This window comes from Ranitomeya imitator, chromosome 3 (genome assembly GCF_032444005.1).
Source record: "Ranitomeya imitator isolate aRanImi1 chromosome 3, aRanImi1.pri, whole genome shotgun sequence".
NCBI classification, from domain to species: Eukaryota; Metazoa; Chordata; class Amphibia; order Anura; family Dendrobatidae; genus Ranitomeya; species Ranitomeya imitator.
Genome location: NC_091284.1, coordinates 400,510,674 through 400,532,173, shown reverse-complemented (window position 1 = coordinate 400,532,173; position 21,500 = coordinate 400,510,674). Strand labels below are relative to the sequence as shown.

At 43.2% G+C, this 21,500-nt stretch overlaps 1 protein-coding gene across 20 annotated transcripts in view; it reads right to left on the bottom strand.

The window, feature by feature from the left end:
* The window catches only part of MACF1 (microtubule actin crosslinking factor 1), a 343,633-nt gene that overhangs the window by 169,998 nt on the left and 152,135 nt on the right, over nt 1–21,500 (bottom strand). For 15 of the 20 annotated variants that reach the window (XM_069757084.1, XM_069757099.1, XM_069757094.1 and 12 more), the window contains 5 exons: nt 21,001–21,138; nt 17,254–17,342; nt 15,742–15,877; nt 5,577–9,647; nt 4,361–4,519 (listed from right to left, as the gene is read on the bottom strand). In XM_069757084.1, coding sequence (XP_069613185.1) covers nt 4,361–4,519; nt 5,577–9,647; nt 15,742–15,877; nt 17,254–17,342; nt 21,001–21,138 — 4,593 coding nt within the window. The remainder of the gene's footprint in view (nt 1–4,360; nt 4,520–5,576; nt 9,648–15,741; nt 15,878–17,253; nt 17,343–21,000; nt 21,139–21,500) is intronic. The other 5 variants (XM_069757096.1, XM_069757097.1, XM_069757092.1 and 2 more) reach the window with 1 other exon arrangement.

The following is a 21,500-nucleotide window of genomic DNA, read 5'->3' as shown; positions in this document are numbered from 1 at the left end:
ATAATCCTAAATCTTGTGTCTAGTGGGGGACAATGGAGATTCTTATCCAGCACAGTTAACTATAGCTAAAATACTATACCATGCAAGGAATACGTTGCTAAACACTGGCTAGCAAGTAGCCCTCCCTTGATTGACGAGATTGTATTGTGTAGTCCCAGAACTATCATAATGGAGAAAAAAAATGTCTGGGTCAGCTTCCACCTAGCTGGGGCATAAAGGCGGCCAACAGTCACGGTGGTCTCGCCAGCCGTTCTCAGCATAATAAAAAGAAGAAAGTGTTGGAAGGGATGCAGCCCATCTCAATAAGCAATGTCCAGACCTCAGGTGCAACAGAAAAAAACAAAAACTTGCTTTTACTGGAACAGTTGATGATGATGATGAAAGCTCTCCACAGTTATTCAGTACACCGAGCCAACAGCCCCTCATGGTGTGATAAACCCAGCTCTTTTCGGGCAATGTGCAGCAGCTCTCCTCACTCCTACTGCATATAGCTCTATATGTGCACTAAAACCTCTCTCAAACTGGACCTCGGCATCCACTGCACCTCAGCTTTCTTCCCACCGCCGGCAACTAAGGATTGTACGGTACCAAGACATCGCTTGTCTCAGACCCCTAACTGACGTTGCCTGGCAGTTGGGCACTTTCTGAACCGTGCAGGACACTATGAGGCTATACGGTATATATGAGGTCCTATGAGGCTATACAGATTTCGCTGTAGTCCCGATAGTGAGCACAGCAAAAGCACTGACTGGCCTCCTTGATCTTTGGCATCACTCAACCCCAGGGGAGCAGGGTTGCTATCCACCAGACTTCACAATAGCCCACACACTAATATTGTGTGTGCGTGAGTGCGCGCGCGTGTGTCAGACTTAGCAGGATGCCACAAAAGTATACATTAATAAAGTTGTTAACAAGTTTGGCAAACAGTGGGGAGACTGGATTAAATGCTTGGCAGTAGTGTTTGAGGTAATGACATTGGATGCAATTTTTAACTCACCGTATAAACTCATGTATAAGCCAAGATTTTCAGCACATTTCTTTGCGCTGAAAACGCCCTGCTCTGCTTATATACAAGTCATTGTGACAGAAGATGTCGAGGGAGGGGGAGCAGCGGGTCACAGGAGGAAGGAGTCGGCTGCTGCAGCTAAAGCCTGTGCCCGCTGCTAAAGAGAAAGGAGTACTCACTGCACTGGCAATGAATATTCATTTCTCCTATAGCGCGCAGTTACATCCACAGCAGCTGCCGGGCCTTCACAGGTGTCCGCTTATTAACCCCTTCATGACCATGGGATTTTTTCGTTTTTCCGTGTTCGTTTTTCACTCCCCTCCTTCCCAGAGCCATAACATTTTTATTTTTCCGTCAATTTGGCCATGTGAGGGCTTATTTTTTGCGGGACGAGTTGTACTTTTGAACGACATCATTGGTTTTAGCATGTCGTGTACTAGAAAACGGGAAAAAAATTCCAAGTGCGGTGAAATTGCAAATAAAGTGCAATCCCAAACTTGTTTTTTGTTTGGCTTTTTTGCTAGGTTCACTAAATGCTAACACTGACCAGCCATTATGATTCTCCAGGTCAGTACGAGTTCATAGACACCTAACATGACTAGGTTATTTTTTATCTAAGTGGTGAAAAAAAATTCCAAACTTTGCTAAAAAAAAAAAAAAAAATTTGAGCCATTTTTTAATACTCGTAGCGTCTCCATTTTTCGTGATCTGGGGACGGTTGAGGGCTTATTTTTTGCGTGCCGAGATGACGTTTTTAATGATAGCATTTCGGTGCAGATACGTTCTTTTGATTGCCCGTTATTGCATTTTAATGCAATGTCGCGGCGACCCAAAAAACGTAATTCTGGTGTTTCTAATTTTTTTCCCGCTACGCTGTTTAGCGATCAGGTTAATGCTTTTTTTTAATTGATAGATCGGGCGATTCTGAGTGCGGCGATACCAAATATGTGTAGATTTGATTTTTTTTATTGATTTATTTTGATTGGGGCGAAAGGGGGGTGATTTAAACTTTTATATTTTTTTTATTTTTTTAACATTTTTTTCAACTTTTTTTTTTTTTTTTGGGAGGCTAGAAGCAGGCACAACGCGATCGCCTCTGCTACATAGCAGCGATCTGCTGATCGCTGCTATGTAGCAGAAATGCAGGTGTGCTGTGAGCGCCGACCACAGGTCTCTAGGACCTCTATGGTTACAATGGAGACGCATCGCCGACCCCCGATCATGTGACGGGGGTCGCGATGCCGTTATTTCCGGCCGCCCGGCCGGAAGCGGTAGTTAAATGCCGCTGTCTGCATTTGACAGCGGAATTTAACTAGTTAATAGGTGCGGGCAGATCGCGATTCTGCCCGCGCCTATTACGGGCACATGTCAGCTGTTCAAAACAGCTGACATGTCCCGGTTTTGATGCGGGCTCACCGCGGAGCCCTGCATCAAAGCAGGGGATCTGACCTTGGATGTACTATCCCGTCCAAGGTCAGATAGGGGTTAAGATAATGAATATTCATCTCTCTCCACTCCTGTAGGCGTGGAGAAAGGTGAATATTCATTCCCTTAATGAGCGGAGACCTGATTTCCTGGCCGCAGGAGCTGCTGGCACCGGAAAAAGATGCTGCGAGGGAGCGCAGGGAAGGCAAGTAGGATGTTTTTACATTTTTTTTATGCTTTTCTCATGGGGGTCACGCATATAAGGATAGGGATGAGGAACCATGCATATAAGGGGGATAAGCTCCCATACAGCCAAGGATGGGAATAAGGAGCCATGCAGACAAGGATGGGGATAAGCAGCCATGCAGACAAGGATGGGGATAAGGAGCCATGCAGACAAGGATGGGGATAAGGAGCGATGCAGACAAGGATGGGAATAAGGAGCCATGCAGACAAGGATGGGGATAAGGAGCCATGCAGACAAGGATGGGGATAAGGAGCCATGCAGACAAGGATGGGGATACGGAGCCATGCAGACAAGGATGGGAATAAGAAGCCATGCAGACAAGGATGGGGATAAGGAGCCATGCAGACAAGGATGGGGATACGGAGCCATGCAGACAAGGATGGGAATAAGGAGCCATGCAGACAAGGATGGGGATAAGGAGCCATGCAGACAAGGATGGGGATAAGGAGCCATGCAGACAAGGATGGGGATACGGAGCCATGCATACAAGGATGGGTATAAGGAGCCATGCAGACAAGGATGGGAATAAGGAGCCATACAGACAAAGGATGAGAATAAGAAGCCATGCAGACAAAGGATGGGAATAAGGAGCCATGCAGACAAGGATGGGAATAAGGAGCCATGCAGACAAGGACGAGGATATGGAGCCATGCAGACAAGAATGGGAATAAGGAGCCATGCAGACAAGGATGGGAATAAGGAGCCATGCAGACAATGATGGGGATAAGGAGCTATGCAGACAAGGATGGGAATACGGAGCCATGCAGACAAGGATGGGAATACGGAGCCATGCAGACAAGGATGGGGAAAAGGAGCCATGCAGACAAGGATGGGAATAAGGAGCCATGCAGAACATGGATGGGAATAAGGAGCCATGCAGACAAGGATGGGGATGAGGGGATAATGCATACCCCAATTATACTCGAGTCAATATGTTTTCCCAGTTTTTCGTGGCAAAATTAGGTGTCTCGGCTTATACTACGAGTGTATACGATACTGATGCTAGGTTGAAAAATGTCTTTAAAATATTTTCTGAAACTCTGTAATTAGTTGAACACTCAGAGCCTGATTGAATTACCTAATTATGTTGTCATACCAAAGTAATAAAGGAAGTGGGTTGGTTTGGAGTTGGCGGTTATGGGGAATGTAAAATATTCACTGGAATAATGTATTTGCAGAATTGGTTGAAGATGTTCCTAGTCTGGATATTTAGAAACATCCTTCAGACTTAACCGTTATATTGTCTGTTACCACTGATGTTTTAATAAATAAAATTTTCTTGATTAGAAAAAAAAAACCAAAACACATGTCTATGGATCTTGTGATTTCCATAGTTTTCCTTCTTGGTGTTGCAATTTTAGTAATGAGAAATGTATAATGTTCTATTTGTTTTCATAATTTGCCCATAAAGTCCTCACAGTGAAATAATGTAACAATAAAGACAAACAAATCCGTGTGTGCTAACAAAGGACATAGTACGTCCATAATACGGTGCATTAATTAGTGTCACTCACCCTGAATAGAAGCACTGTAAACGAGCATATTCATATGCACCACCAGCACTTCTACTCTCCACTGCCAGGGAAGGAAGCGTTCAACTGAGCAATTCTGAGAATATACCTCAATTCTCTAAACTGGGTCACTACCAAAAATCATACTGACGTCCAAACAAAGTCATTTACCTCTGCTTGTCTCAGTTTCTCCTGGACATCTTGTAGGCCTGGTAAAACAGGCTGCAGGGATCCCAGTCTGACTTCTATATCTCGAAGCATTGAGAGGAAGCACATAAGGTTCTCTTCATGCTGGAGACAGGTCTGCTTATTACGGGCATCCTGAGACTTCTAATCAAGAATAAATATTTTAAAAAAAAAATTGTCAAGAATACAACATTTTTAGACAATTTCAGATTGAATTTCACATTGTCACAAAGTTTTTCAATAAAGCATTCATTACAAAAAATGTAGCAGATCCACAATTAAAAAATGTACCGTACTTGTGAACATTGAGAAATAGCGTGTTCCATCATTTTTATACTGCTGTACAAAGAAAAGCCGTCACCAGGTAAAGTGCCCAGTTTTTTTATTTTATTTTAATCCGTCACACGGTTCTAGACATATGGGCCTTTTTATGAAGTCCTAATTTTTATTGTCTTAACCAAGGGGGCATGTCTCACAGGATTCTCTGGGGCCATTCTGTAGGCTGCTCAGGAATATTACACTGAACAATGCTCCCTTGCCAAAGACCATACAAATTAACATTGAATAAAAAGTCCCATATCTCTGGAACAGTGTGGCAAATTTAAAAGAAAACAATGGGAAAAAAACATCTGACCACTTCTGATGTGGTGAAACTCCCTCTTCAAAACTCTTTAAAACCTTATTTAAGTACCTTCTGCAGCTCTTTTTTTATCATGTATGCTGGCTATCACAACTGGTTTAACAAAGTATGGCCATCTTTATATATTTTTAGTGGAAATTTTCTTTAAAATGGAGGTAAAAATATTATTGATAATGGAGTTGAGCATAAAGATTTACAAGACCCCAATTCCAGTGGCCCCCACCTAAGGACTTGTGAACCTCTTCCTCTCTGCTGGGACCCCCAGGGCTTCTAATTAGTAGATAGGGTGTGATGTCATAGTTGTGGACTGGCATGTCCCATCGGACCTAGTCAACATAGGAGAAGCCAATAGATAGGAGGAGGTTTGCCACTTAACCCCAGTGCTCAACTCTAAGGCTAGGTTCATATTGCGTTAGTGCAATCCGTTTAGCGCCTAGCGCTAGCAGATTGCGCTAACGCAATGTTGTTTTATGGGGTCGCGTTAAACGTCCCCGCTAATTGCCAAGTTATTTTATTTGTTATTCTATTTTTGTGAAACATGCACTATAAAAATCAGTTTACCTTGGGTGGTTCTTTGGTTGGGATTCTGGATGTATGGTCTTTTTCACTGACCAATAAGTCACACTCTTCAACTTTAATGGAGTGATTCATGTCTTGGCTAACACCAGATTCTTCTCCATTCAGTCTGGTTTTCTTCACCGAATCTAAAACATACTCTTGGAGGTTGGATACATCCTTTGAGGTCTTTTCTCCATCCAGACCAGCAATTGCTACATCTTTGCTCTTTGGTTTCTTAGAAACACTACTGTCTATTAGGTTGGAAGTATGTTCAGTAGAATCACTGTGCAACGGTTGTAAGACACCTTTCCCAATGGAAATGTTTTCATCTTGTGAAATAAAAATTGTATCCAGAGGATCTTTTCTGTCGTTTGTATGTTCCACACATTTTTGGTCTCCTGACAGACCTTGATTCACTGTATGACTTTCCAGTTTAGTTGAGGATTCATCTACATGTAGCTTATCTAGAGCATAAACACCACCAGTATGGTGTTTCTCGATTAGCTGTGGAACATCAAGATCTGGTAAGGATGTCTGTACCTTTGCATCATAACTGCATGTTGCTTGCTCTTTTACACTTTGAACAACCATGGAATGTATTAATGTGTTACTTTCTTGAGGTTTGGGATCAATTATCTGGTTTTCAGATGTAAAACAAGGTGCACATAAAGACTTGTCCTTTCTTGCTGCAGTTTCTGGACTTACCGACCCCTCCAGATGCCCTGTATATGATAATTTATTAACATTTATAGTATCCATTATAGATGACTTTTTAACATTTGACGTCTCTGATCCAGCTGTTTGGTTAAATTCACAATCTAGTTTGTCATTAATAGATGTGGTGGCACCTTTGCATAGGACTGATGATACGTTTAACTCTACTCTCTGTTTAGGCGAGTCCACAATGCTTGAGGCATTTTTATCAAATAATAACGGCATCTTTATTACACTGGCATTAACATCTACCACTGTATCATCTTCTGTAATGTCCAACTTCCTGAGATTATTTTTGGATGGCACTTCACTAAGATTCATAACTGTAACTTCACCCCTAAAGATGGATGAAGAATTCTCAACTTGTTCTTCATTTGGAAATAAGGGAAGGGCATGAATTCGCTGCTTATTATGATCTTCTGGGAGACCTTGATGATTGTATTTATGCATGTGCTTATCTTCTTCCTTCTGATTTGCAGTAGATATTGAGTGGTGGAAGCCTAACTTAGAATGTATGGACACGTTTGGCAACTCACATGCATGCTTTGCCAGTAAATCAAGTTCTACATATCTGTGTCCAGTCTGAACATCAATTTTACATTTCTTTAACACGTCAGTATATGGAATACCACCATTCTCTTGCTTAAAATCTTTCTGACTTGAGATAATGTTATCAGTATTTCTAGACAACCTTCTTAGATCCCCTTTTGAAGACCGGGAAAGCTCTAATTGATAAAGACACTCAAACTCAGAAAGTTCCTCAAACAAATCTTGATCAATCAATCCATGTTTAAGAGACTCGATGACAGAAAAACGTATTCCTGATAAATGATGGATTATTCCGCCATCTTGAATCTGCTTTGATAAAAGTAGGACAGCATCATTTCTGTTAATATAACCTTTACGGAGAGCCTCAACTAAAGGTAAAGGTTTCTTAGATTTTGGATCTGTGATCCCACTTGACTCCAACTGTAAACTTAAGAGTTTCTGTTTGATGCTTTTGTCTGAGAATTTCCCCTTAGAAGCTTTTTCTAACTTTATTAGTTCTTCCTTATCAGAAGGATTTACTAAGTTCAAACTAGAAGCCAATGTGACAGATATCCTCTTGCCTCGCTTCACGTCATGTACACCCCCAGTGATGACCTGGACATCTAAAATACTTTTGGCTACTTCTTCAGCAATGAGTTCTGCTTTCATTGCTTCCTGAACAGAATAGATCTGATTGTTTTGCATGTCTACAACCCCAGCGACTGACTTGTCCGAGTTGAAGACTTTTTGCAGGAGGCTCTCATCAAGTAGCCCCTCATCTATCACATCTGGGATTGTTAAAGCTTCACATGTTAGGGAATCAAAAAATCCAGAGAACAATCCTAGTCTCTCCATGAGTCGTAGAGCAGTGTGGCTTGAGATTGCACCCATTGCAACTGCCTCATTTAGCAGCAGCTTCTGATTGGAATTTGTGTCTATAATACCACCATGTATTATCTGTTCCGAAAGCATACCTAGAGTATCCTCTTCTTCCATGTCAAAGAAAACACTTTCAACAGAAACTAGATCTCTAACAATACTTGTTGATGCATCAATCTGTGCTGATTTCTTGTTGTCATTTTTAGAGATATCTACAATATTTTGCTTTGAATTTAACTGAATGTGTGCTACACCTTGACATGCAATTTCACCTTTAACATCTTCATTTTTCCTATGAGAAGATATTTCTAATACAGATTTTTTTATATGTCTTTGAAATTCTGTTTCATTGAGCAAGCTTTCCGGCTGAGATACAAAGCATGGTTGGCTATAAGTGGGACCCCTTTTAATGGGGGTCAACGATCCTGTCACAGAATCACTTATTCCGCTACCATGGAGAACGGTATGACTGATGTCATTTTTGGTCATCTCTCTGTCAAGCTTAGGATCTCTGGTTTCTTCTAAATCATGATAATTCTCTTTGGCAAAATGTTTAAGATCAGGACTCGCCCTTAAGCATGCATCTTTTTCTTCATTTTCACTATTTTTAATAAGCAACAGTCTCTGGCCATTATGAATATTTATGTAGCTCAAGTGTCTAACAGAAGACACCAGTTTTCCTTCATCTTCAGATTGTGAATTTCTTAACATTTTCCAGAAGCTATTGTCAACAGGCTGAGAAGTGCTAGTTCCAGAAACAGAGAATGGCTGGACTCCAGACTGCTGGTTGGTTTCTGCTGACAGACTGGAGACTATATCCGGAATTACGGTAGACTTCAATGTTATTGCAATGCTTTCCCCTAAGATACCACACTTAATGGCTCTGTTCCAAGACATTACTTCTTTGTTCTCTAACACATATAGGCCTTGAATTTTTTGTCTATTGCCAAGAGTTTTCATTGCCAACTCAGTAGACACATTGCCTTCCTGAATGGCATCTGACACTGGAAGAACTTCACCAGACTCTGGCCACAGAAAACCTTGCAATGAGCCCAGGGACTCCAATAAAACAAGAGCAAGTTTTGGTGCTATAAGACGGCATTGAACCGCTTCCTCCAAAGATATCCTTTGCTCAGTTGCAAAATCAAAAATGCCACCATCAATAAGCTGTCGTGTTAGCAGAGCACAAGCCATATCCTTATCCAATAACTGGTATTTCACCGCTTCATCAACACTAAGTCTATGACCAGTTTTTGGATCTACTATTCCACCTGCAAACAACTGGGCCTCTAAAAGCCTTACAGCTGTCTGACGATCAATAAGTCCTTCTTGCACTGCCTTAAAGACACTAACTTTTTTGCCTGATTTGAGACACACCATTCCACCGGCTAGCTGTTTGACTGGAATAAGCCTCAGTCTAGTGGACTCGTGAATGATGCAGCTATCGAGGAGTTCTGCTAAAGTCACAAGTTTTGCAGTGTTTGGATCAATAAAATGTTTACAAGATGTCTCAATCTTTCCCATTAAGTTGCTATTAAGCAACAAGTCATGGACAGACTTGTCTGCATCAGCGGGCGATTGAAGCATGCCAGAAGACTGATAGATATTCAAAATTTTCAGGCCAACACTTTCAGAGATTTCATTTTCTTTAACTGCGGTAATGAGGCCTTGGATTTTATGCTTTACATTTTTGTGCTTGTCTAGCAATGCCTTAGCTATGTTTAAATATTTAAGACACTGGAATATCCTTTGATCTATAATATTCCTCTCAAGAGCGTCTTCTAAAGTCACTTTCTCATTTGTTTCAGGAAAAATCAGGCCATTCAGGACAATTTGGGCTTCCAAAAGCATGAAGCCAGTATCTTGGTCAATAAGCCCTTTCTGCATCGCCCAGAATATGGGAAATATCTCCATGGATCCCAGATCTAGAACTCCAGCAATTGTGTGGTTCTCCTAGAATGAGAGAAAGACAATATTAAAATTAGGAACCATGTATTTACCATGTGGGAAAAAAAGGCTGCAGAAATTTGAAAAATAAATCACCATGCATTTCTAAAGCTGCTAACATTAGGTAACAGAAGTATTAGCAAGCACTATAGACAGACGGCAGCAAATATGCAGCACAAAACTGTTAGGGTATGTGTACACAACATCTTTTACTGGCGGATTGCACCTGAAAAGCGCTTTAAAAATGCTAAAAAGAATTAACATATGCACTGCAACGTCAAAATGACTTGCTGTGCATGAAAATCCATACAGATATCTCCAGGGACGGGACTTGACCCCCTTACACTGGACATATGGGAAGAGAGAATGAACCAACACTTCCACCTTTCATTGAAGAACTCCACATTGAACATATGGGATTAATTATAGCTGGGAAGCAAAAAATAAAGGGAAGAGAAAGAGAGCTAACACTTTAATCTCCAATGAAGCAGAGGCCTCCTGTAATGACCCGGTAATTGCAGTGACATTCACCTCCCTTGGCATTGAGTTTTCTAGCTCATAACCTGGAATTTCAGAGTTTATTTTGAAGTTTTGCATAAGTTCAAGTAAAAAAACATGTCTACAACTGTAAACATTATGTCTTCCTTTTATTGTGAAGCAAACAAATAGGACAAAATAACTGCAGACTTCAGTGTGCATAACTATTCACCACCCTAAAGTGAGCACTTTTAATTGCCTCCTCTTGTGGCAATTAAAGCTGCAAATTGCTTTGGATAAGTCTCCATGAGCTTTCCACATCTTGCCACTGGGATTCTTGCCCATTCCTCAAGGCAAAACTGCTCCAGCTTCTTCAAGCTACTGTAGATGGTTTCCTCTTTTGAACAGCAATCTTCAAGTCTGACCACAGATTCTAAATTGGATTAAGGTCTGGGCTCTTGCCTAGGCCACACCAAAACAGTTGCACGCTTCCCCATAAAGCACTGAAGTGTTACATTAGCAGGATGCTTTGGGTCATTTTTTAAAGGTGAATCTCCATCTCAAATCACTGACAGACAAACATGTTTTGCTCAACAATATCCCTGTATTTCGCACCATCCATCTTCCCCTCGACTAGGACCATTTTCCCTGTCCCTGCTGCTGTAAAATACAGCACCACATCATGATTCTGCCACCACCACATTTCACTGTGGGGGTGGTGTTTTTCGGGTGAAGAGTGGTGTTGGTTTGATGCTAGACATAGCATTTACCTTTTTAGCTAAAAACTCTGCAGCTCCTTCAGGGTTTCCTTTGGTCCCTGTGCTGCCTCTCTGATTAGTGGCCTCCTTGCTTGGGCTGAGAGTTTTTGGTGGGTGGCCCTCTCTTGGTAGGTTTGTTGTGGTACCATGTTCTTTCCATTTGATGATAATGGATCTGATGGTGGTCCATGGAATTTTATTTATTTATTTTTTTAAATAACCCAACTCTGACTTATACTGCTCAACTACTTTGTCCCTGACTTGTTTGGAGATCTCCTTGGTCTTTATTGTGTTGATAGGCTAGTGGTGCCTTTTGCTAAATGGTGTTGCAGCCTCTGTGGCCTTTCAGAAAAGTTGTGTATACACTGACAGACCATGTGACACTTAGATTGCACACAGGTTGTCTTCCTTTCACTAAGCATATGCCCTATGAAGGTAACTGCCTGCACCAGAAATTTTTAGGGGCTTCATAGCAAAAGGGGTGAATACCTTTGCACATGACAATTTTTAGTTACCGTATATACTCGAGTATAAGCTGAGAATTTCAGCCCATTATTTTAGGCTGAAATTGCCACTGTTGGCTTATACTCGAGTTATACCCAGGGGTCAGCAGAGGAGGGGGAGCAGCAGCTGTCTAATAATACTCACCTGCTCCTGGCGCGGTCCCTGGTTCTACGGGTGCTGGCAGCTCATTACAGTAATGAATATGGACTCCCATAGGGGTGGAGCCACATTCATTACTGTAATGAGTGGTACCATGTGACCGCTGAATACAGGAAGAAACTGCCGGCGCCGGAGAACCAGGGACTGCACCACGCCAGGAGCAGGCGAGTATAACACAGTGCAAGATATTCACCTGCTCCCCGTTCCACCGACGGCCGGCGATGCATTTTCCCCGTCCTCTGCATTGAAGCTCAGGTCAGAGGGCGCGGTGACACGATTAGTGTGCCAGCGCCGCCCTCTGCCTGAATGTCAGTGCAGAGGACGGGGAAGACACAGCGGTGGCCGTCGGTGGAACGCGGACCGGTGAATATAGCAAGTGCCGGGGGCCTGAGAGGTGAGTATGTGATTTTTTTTTTTTTTTTATCGCAGCAACAGCATTTGGGGCAAATGTCTGTATGTAGCATCTTATGGGGCCATGTGCAGCGTTATATGGGGGCAAATATCTGTATGGAGCATTTTATGGGGCCATGTGCAGCATTATATGGGGCAAATATCTCTATGGAGCCATAATCAGCATTTGTGGAGCATTATACAGGTCAAATGTGTCTATGGAGCATCTTATGGTGCCCTAATTAAAATTTATGCAGCAATGTATGGGGCAAATGTGTCTATGGAGCATCTTATGGGGCCATTATTAACTTTTGTGAAGCATTATATGGGGCATATTTTAATATGGAGCATCTTATGGGGCCGGTCATGAACTGTATGGAGCATTATATGGGGCTCCTGATTCAATATGGATATTCAAAAACACTTAACCTACTGATGTCTCAATTAATTTTACTTTTATTGGTACCTATTTTTGTTTTTGAAATTTACCGGTAGCTGCTGCATTTTCCACCCTAGGCTTATACTCGAGACATTAAGTTTTCACAGTTTTTTGTGGCAAAATTAGGGGGGTTCGGCTTATACTCGCTTCGGCTTATACTCGAGTATATATGGTAATTGATCCCATAAACAATTTATGCTTATATTTTTTTTTAGTTCACCAACTTAGACCATTTAGTGCTGATGCATTTCAATAAAATCGTTTTACAAAAATATTTAAACAAAAGTTGTAATGTAACAAAATAGGTAAAAAGCCAAAGGGGTGAATACTTTCGCTATCCACTGTATAGCAGGGAGAGTTACTTTGAAAAAGTCATCAAGTTTGAGATTGGTTTAAGCAGAGGCAAGGATGCACGCTTCCAAACCAAAGAGCTTGAGCTAATCAAACAGTCTTCTTAGACGTTTTAGAGCCAATGGTCCGTGATCAATATTGGGGTTTGCATCAATCCGATATTTAGGGGCATTTAATTTTTTGGCGTCATAATGAAGGGATTAACATAACACATTCAGTCACATCACTGTAAGGCTATTCTATCCCTCCACTTTAATAACAGGTCTGATGGTGCTATCCAAAAATGTTTCACCATTATACACCGTAAAATCGCGATAAAGTTTTATCCGTCTTCCAGGGACGAAGATATCCTGTAAGTTGTGGATCTCAAGGAATTCTCCAAAAACCTAGCACATGCCACAACCAGCCCCCACGTGAGCTTATCAAGGGGGAAAGGGGGGGGGGGGCATATCATTGAGGTAATAAAAATGAAAGTTTGGGTCTTAGTCTTTGTTCATTCTGGAAGACATAAGTTCGCTGTGAGAGTGTTCCATTTTCCCACTCAGAGCGATTCCCTGTGCTAAGCTCAAACATTTCCACGACATCAGGGTTAGTAATTTTCTTTCATTATCTGTTTTATTTTATGCAATTGTATATGCCGTATTGCTTTGATCCCATTTTGCATCATCTTTGTATATTTTTACATACACTGTCTACCTTTCCAGATTAAGTATATATAATTTAATTGCTCTGTTCCTCATGTTCTGTAAGGCTACTTTCACACTGGCGTTTTTTGCCAGACGTCGCAATGCGTCGTTTATGGCAAAAAACGCATCCTGCAAAGTTGTTTGCAGGATGCGTTTTTGCCCCATAGATTAACATTAGCGACGCATTGCGATGGTTTGCCACACGTCGCAACCGTGGTGCGACGGTTGCGCCGTGTTGTGGCGGACCGCCAGGAGCAAAAAACGTTACATGTAATGTTTTTTGCTCCTGACGGACCGCTTTTTCCGCCCCCACCTCCCCGCACCTCACAATGGGGCAGCGGATGCGCCAGAGAAATGAATCCGCTGCCCCCGTTGTGCAGTGCGTCAAACGCTAGCGTCGGAATCTCTGCCCGACGCATTGCGACGGGGAGATTCCGACGCTAGTGTGAAAGTAGCCTAAACTGCCCCCCTGTACGTTCATTGTTAGTTCCCCAATAACTGGTCTAGAAATGGAAGCAGCCACAACCTCAACCATCACTCGTCAGCCACTTGCAAAATTGTCCTGACGATTGGAGGCAATGGAGTTGTGTTCCCCGGACAAACTGGTGGCAGGTGCAGGATCTGCTTGATCTCTCTGGTGTCATCTGTGACAAAGGGGTAACAGTGGTGAAATTTGGGTGATCTGTGTAAATCTGACATAGTAACGGGATCTGTGCGACCCCCTGGTTGTCCTCCTTGACAACATGGGTTATAAAAAAAAAGATGAAAAAGACGATGCCTTAGGAAAAAACCCACTGATGTTGTTTTCCTGAAGCGTCTTCTGCTTGAACAACTCAGCGGGTACGCCATCTATAACACCTTGTGTGTGCACATACCCTAAAACTATTTAAAAAAAAAAAAAAAGGACTAGTACAGTATATAAAAAAACACCTGTCTGAAAAAAAAAAAAATCAACTTTCTATCATTTTAAGATGCCCACCACCAATAATGATTACAATAAATGATTCATTTTTATCCACCAACACAGACCATGCACCTTGCATATACGTACAGACTAATCAAATGAAAGACAGATAGATGTACCTTTGGCTAGGCCCACATACCTACTTGGCTGTTTACAATCCTATCTACATGCACATAACAAAATAAGGAAAAACGAGGTTAAAGGACAATAACGTAACAAAAAGAGGACATACAAAGCTTTTACTTACCAGGGTCGCAAGTGCCATGGGAAATTGACAGACAAGAGAACCTTATGCGGCGATGTATGACACACAGGAAAAGCTTTGGTGTTAGCTTCCAGCATGCCAGCATTGGTTGCAACACGGAACCCCAGGTACAGGGATCTTCCACTCCATAGTTTATTTTTTACAAATAGAGGTTGGTATATAGCCTCTGGATGGTTAGTTGTACTCATAAGCAGGGGTGCTAGTTAATTGTTTTTAGGACATAAACAGGACACATCGTGCTCGGTAAATACACTTCCACATCGTTAATTGTGCTCCACCCTTCCATCAAGTTTGTTAAAAGCAAAAAAGTGAAAACGGTTACTGTAGAACAAACACTTCAAGGTGACCGTGGTAGTTTCACTCTCTACTGAGACATTCACGTGCGTGTATTAAACACGACAGAAACGGCACGAACACAAATGGGGTTAGGATATGTGACTGACAAAGAAGCGCAACACAAATGACATATGGTCAACAGAAACTTTAAGGGGGTTGTGCAGCCCCAATTTTTAAAAAAACCAAACAAACAACAAAACAGGTTTTCTCCCCATCATCACAAGTCTCCATACTTCCTATCTAGTCTCATAAGCAAGTGACCGCTGCAGGCAATCACTGGCCACAGCGGTGACAATTGAAATAGGCTGAGAGTAAGAAGTGGAAAGGGAGTGGCCATAGAGTGGTAAGGTGATTATTTTATATTCTACACACCATTTTTTTTTTCTTTAAAAAGTTCAGAGGTGCACAACCAAAAATAATGGCAGCATTTGAGACGAGAGAGGCACAAGTCAGCATTTCAGTACAAGACTGCCAACAAAGGGATATGGTACTTCATCAGGAAAGGCGATAAAGGCTCCAAAGAAGCCTCATACTATTGTGAGATATAGAGGGAATAGTTTAGGTAACAAAGTACTATTTTTTGTAACGAAGGAGTAACCTTGGAAGAAGTCACATAATATACTGTAGCTCTCTCCTCCCAAGACAGATGACAACACTATCAGCTAGTGCACCTACTCATAAAATGCATGTGAGCATGGTCATTAATGCCTCTATATACTATTACCATTACACACATATTTATAGAAGTAAAATGGGGGTAATAGTCCATACCTTCTGTTCAGCCTCCCGAGCAAGCTCGGTATGGAGCACTTGTATCTGGTTGTCAGACTCTTCGCAAAGCCTGTTATAGGCTCCCTTCAGCTCCTGGATCTGAGAGGAGATCTCTGCTTTCTCCTCAGGTGACAACCTGTTGAAACAAATAGATTTTAAAGGAATCAAGCAAATATGTTAAGATTTCACACTAATTAAATACCCACTAATATACATTGCATTATCAGCATGGCAAGTGGAAGGACAAAGATCTGGGGGGAAAATCAAGAATCCTCCTTTGGCACACATGTAATCTCTTAAGGTACCGTCACACTTAGCGACGCTGCAGCGATACCGACAACAATCCGGATCGCTGCAGCGTCGCTGTTTGGTCGCTGGAGAGCTGTCACACAGACCGCTCTCCAGCGACCAACGATGCCGGTAACCAGGGTAAACATCGGGTAACTAAGCGCAGGGCCGCGCTTAGTAACCCGATGTTTACCCTGATTACCATCCTAAAAGTAAAAAAAACAAACAGTACATACTTACCTACAGCCGTCTGTCCTCCAGCGCTGTGCTCTGCACTCCTCCTGTACTGTCTGTGTGAGCACAGCGGCTGTAGGTAAGTATGTACTGTTTGTTTTTTTTACTTTTAGGATGGTAACCAGGGTAAACATCGGGTTACTAAGCGCGGCCCTGCGCTTAGTTACCCGATATTTACCCTGGTTACCAGTGAAGACATCGCTGAATCGGTGTCACACACGCCGATTCAGCGATGTCTGCGGGGAGTCCAGCGACCAAATAAAGTTCTGGACTTTCTTCCCCGACCAGCGACAGCACAGCAGGGGCCTGATCGCTGCTGCCTGTCACACTGGACGATATCGCTAGCGAGGACGCTGCAACGTCACGGATCGCTAGCGATATCGTCTAGTGTGACAGTACCTTTAGTCTACAAGTTGTTTAGAAGCACCGATAATAGTGTGAAAGGGGTATTCCAGACTGAAGCATTGATCAACTACCCATCTGACAGGTGATAAATGCTAGATCTTGGGGGGTCCAGCCACTGCTTCATTCAAACAACGCCTAGTATTAACTGGAGGTGACGGGACTAAAGCTCCCAGTTCTGGTGACCATGGAGGTCCCAGCAGTCGGACTTCCACTAATCCAGCATTTACCATCTAGCTAGTGGACATTTACAAATTTCAGGCTGAAACTGCCTACAGTGGAAGAGTTTAAAGGGCACCTATTTTTCAGCCTCAAACTAACACATCTGTGTATAGGCACTGTAATGCTGATTACATGATTTTACTTTAGACACCTGCACTTATGGATCAGAGAAATGTGCGGCTGAATAGTCATGTCAATGGGCGGGCACTGCACATAGGGTTCTGCTGCCTCTGATCCCTAGCATACCCTATAGAATATTGGGGGTACACTGCAGAAAGACCTTTACCAAAACACTTCTCATGCTTGGGTGAATAAATCCTAAATTCTACAAAGAACACATCTAAATACAGAATTTATGGCACTCACTTATTGCTGTTCTTGGCTAAAAAGATCTGCATAGATTTTATAGCTTCAGAAACGTCATCTTTTTTTGACAGAAGCTCTTCACTTAATGCCTATGAGAAAACAAAAACAAATAATAGACATCATAGTTTAGCTAAGATAATTCAAGGAGAATTCTCAAAGGTTCTCAAAACATGAAATGTTCCCTCTGTCACATTTACGACCTCAGTGTAAAGAGAACCTGTCACCAGGTCCAAAAGTAGTCCGTTTCTGTCCTTATTTTACTATTTCCTGCTACTCTGACTATTCCATTTTGCTTTGAGGTCTTTTTTTTTTTTTTTTTAATTTGGCATATAGTTCCAAAATTATAGTTTTTTTTTAATTTAGTGCTAAATTTATGGTCTTTTCTAAGGAGGCGTGGCTCAGGCTGCATCAAACAGAGCAGCATAAAGACACACCTCCAAAGTATTGTGTGAGCCACGACCATAGAGATATGGGCTTTTTTTTAGTGCCAATTTATAAGACCATATGACTGATTTATAAAGATAAAAACAAACACATTACTTTTGGGAGCAGCAGAAATAAAGAAACTAAGAACAGAAACAGGCCACTTTTGACCAGGTGATTTGTCCCCACTAAGATCTATTCCGTAATACAAATGTTACTTAGATGCCTGTGACTGCCACTTAAAGGGTTTTATTGTTAAAGGGAACCTGTCACCTTGTTTTTTCAGATTGAGATATAAATACTGTTAAATAGGGCCTGCGCTGTGCGTTACTATAGTGTATGTAGTGTACCCTGATTCCCCACCTATGCTGAGAAATACATTACCAAAGTCGCCGTTTTCGCCTGTCAATCAGGCTGGTCAGGTCGGGTGGGCGTGTTCACAGCGCTGTTTCTTCCTCAGCTTTACGTTGGTGGCGTAGTGGTGTGCGCATGTTGAAGTGACTAATCCACTGTGGGCACGTGAACAAGCAGCGCGCGATCTGCGCTGTCATCCCTTTCATCGGTGGGGGCGGCCATCTTCCTGGGGCCGCGCGTGCGCAGATCGAGTGCTCTGCTGCACGGGGCTTCAGGAAAATGGCCGCGGGATGCCGCGCGTGCGCACAAGAGACCGCGGCGGCCATTTTCCCAAAGCCGAGTTTGCATCTCGGCTTTGGGAAAATGGCCGCCGCGATCTCTTCTGCGCACGCGCGGCATCCCACGGCCATTTTCCTGAAGCCCCGTGCAGCAGAGCACTCGATCTGCGCACGCGCGGCCCCAGGAAGATGGCCGCCCCCACCGATGAAAGGGATGACAGCGCAGATCGCGCGCTGCTTGTTCACGTGCCCACAGTGGATTAGTCACTTCAACATGCGCACACCACTACGCCACCAACGTAAAGCTGAGGAAGAAACAGCGCTGTGAACACGCCCACCCGACCTGACCAGCCTGATTGACAGGCGAAAACGGCGACTTTGGTAATGTATTTCTCAGCATAGGTGGGGAATCAGGGTACACTACATACACTATAGTAACGCACAGCGTAGGCCCTATTTAACAGTATTTATATCTCAATCTGAAAAAACGGGGTGACAGGTTCCCTTTAAAACAAAAAAAATGTATGTTTAACATATCTACATATAAAGCAGAGTGTAAGTGTGTAGCCACGCCCCCTCCACATAGCCACAGAGACACCCAACAACAGTTGTGACACACAGCTTGCCATACATTGCACACACAGCTCTGCTGCAGGGACCCTCTGATCCCATGTGTACGGGGTTACAATACTTCATCCAGTAATGATATACGACCCTGATGCTCTGTGACACGGGCTGACACTTCTACTCCAGCACAGTCCTGTGTCTGACTCCACCTCCCAAGCACGTGACTGGTCACATGGTCATGACATCACAGGTCCTTTAGCTGCACAGAATCTCGCATTTATCAAGAGTTCAGGCAGAGAAGAGAGGAAAAAAGCCCAGAAACTCTCCAGACCTGGGATTGGATCTGTGCACCAGCTGCTGGCCTGGCAAGAAGGAGGAAAGAAGAAACCCACCACACCCAGGCGGAGCCCCCACTGTCTGCGCTGCACAAGAGCAGCCACATGAACAACAACATCATGTACGCAAGCAGGAAGAGGAGCAAACCTGAGCAGAAGGCGCAAGTCACTCCAATGCCCTATGGGTTCCCTAATACTGGCGGTGTGTTGCACCTACAGCCGTGGGATTACATGTCAAGTGTACGGCCCGGGCACTCAGGGGTTAATGGGAACAACCCAAGAGCGGCCGAGGGCCAGTGCTGGCATGGTGGGGACAGGCCAGTGCTGGCATGGAGGGGACGGGCCAGAGCTGGCATAGTGGGGGACGGGTCAGTGCGGGCATGGTGGGGACGGGCTAGTGCTGGCATGGAGGGGATGGGCCAGTGCTGGCTGGCATGGTGGGGACGGGCCAGTGCTGGCATGGAGGGGACGGGCCAGAGCTGGCATAGTGGGGGACGGGTCAGTGCTGGCATGGTGGGGACGGGTCAGTGCTGGCATGGAGGAGACTCTCAGGATCAAGTGTTTCCAATTGTATATGGAAGAGGAGTGTGAGGTGCTGCCATAGGAGGCGACTATAAAGGAGAAAAGCTGTGCTGCAGAGAAATGCTGTGTATAAAGAAGGAGCGTGAGGTGCAGGAGGAAGCTGTGTAAAAAGCAGCATGAGGTGCAGGAGGAATAAAGCCCCTTTAACTGCCGCCATTATTTATTATAACTAACCACAGTTCGTACTCTCTCGTCCCCTGTCTGGCTACTATAACCATACGAAAACAATTTATGAGGTTTTTCTCTGCAATAACTTACTTTTTTGCCATAAATGCCTAAGGGTAATGCCCCTAAAGATCCCCATATTCCTGTGTCCTATCACAAGCTCTGTTATCAAGGTGATCACTTCCTCTTTATAATGCTCTGCTCCCTTCTGACTACATTTCCCATCATCTCTTGTGCTGGGTGGTACGCAGACAGGGAGCATAGCCCCAGTAACCCTGGCGAAACCCCTCCAATTCTGCTTCCAGCATCACATACAGAATCAGCACAATCTCCTGTACAAGAAATAGACGTAAAGCACAAAGCACCAGAACAGCAGACCTGTCAATAATGATCATCCTCTACTGCCCCATTAATGATGATTGAATGGATGGTGGGATATATATGACTGTATACATATAGTAGAGAGGGTATAAAGAAGAGTGTGTACATATCTATACACATTGCTGTATACATAAAGATGCAAGGAGGCCAGCGCCTGTAAAGAGGGGGGTGCCTGCAGGGAAGGCAGTGCCTGCAACAGCATGCAAAAGAGCAGTGTGAACGCCCAGCAATCAGATTCAAAGTCAAACTCAGGGAGATTTGATAGAAGTCAGGGGATTCTCAGCCAGAAGTTATGAGACCAGGGGAGAAGCCCAGGTTACAGAAGGATTTGAGAAAGCTAGGTGTTTAGTGCTATGCTCATCTATGGCCACTCGTACAAATGAAATGGACTTGTAAAGTAGTGGCCAACCCTTTAATATGCATCAGGAGCTTTCCCAGAATACACGCTGAATGCACATTAAAAGTGTGATGTGAATCTGGGAGAGTAGAAAATGTAAACTGCTTTTCTCATACATCATTCACGGATATGTAGAAAGTGCCAGTTACTCCCCCAGAATAGCGCAAAAAATACAAAGTTACACCAAAAATTGCAGAATATTTTTGCACATTATCAGGAAAACTTCAAAAAGACTAGAAATTACAAGCCAATCGTAGCTGCGTACCTCTTTCTCTGAGATTGACTTGTTCAGGTCAGCTCTGTTCCCTCCTCTGGTTGACACCACATGGGAGAGACTAGAAACCCAGCCACACAGTTGTTTCAGATCCTCAATACGCTCTTCTTTCTCCTCCTCAAGGACTTTCTACAGAGATGGAGAAGAATACATCATCCTGCCATACGCATATGCTTCAGCGCTCTACATCTACGTCTATTACATAGGGTCCATATTAGGATAAAAGATTACTAATCATGATGTTATCGATTGTACCCTACAAATGTGTGAACCACAATCACGTATCAAGGAAGCACATATTGCACCCATCCTGTTTTGTAGACATTTTGCAGTTTCGGATTTAACTGCGTTTTTGCCATTAGAAGAAGCAGAGGAAGTGTGCTTATACTGTTAGCTCTATAGCGTTCCGATGCATCATTCTTTCCAAGTCTGTGCTTTCTTGGGGCAACTCTCCAAGAATATTGTCTGTAAATCCAGCTAGACGTGTCCAA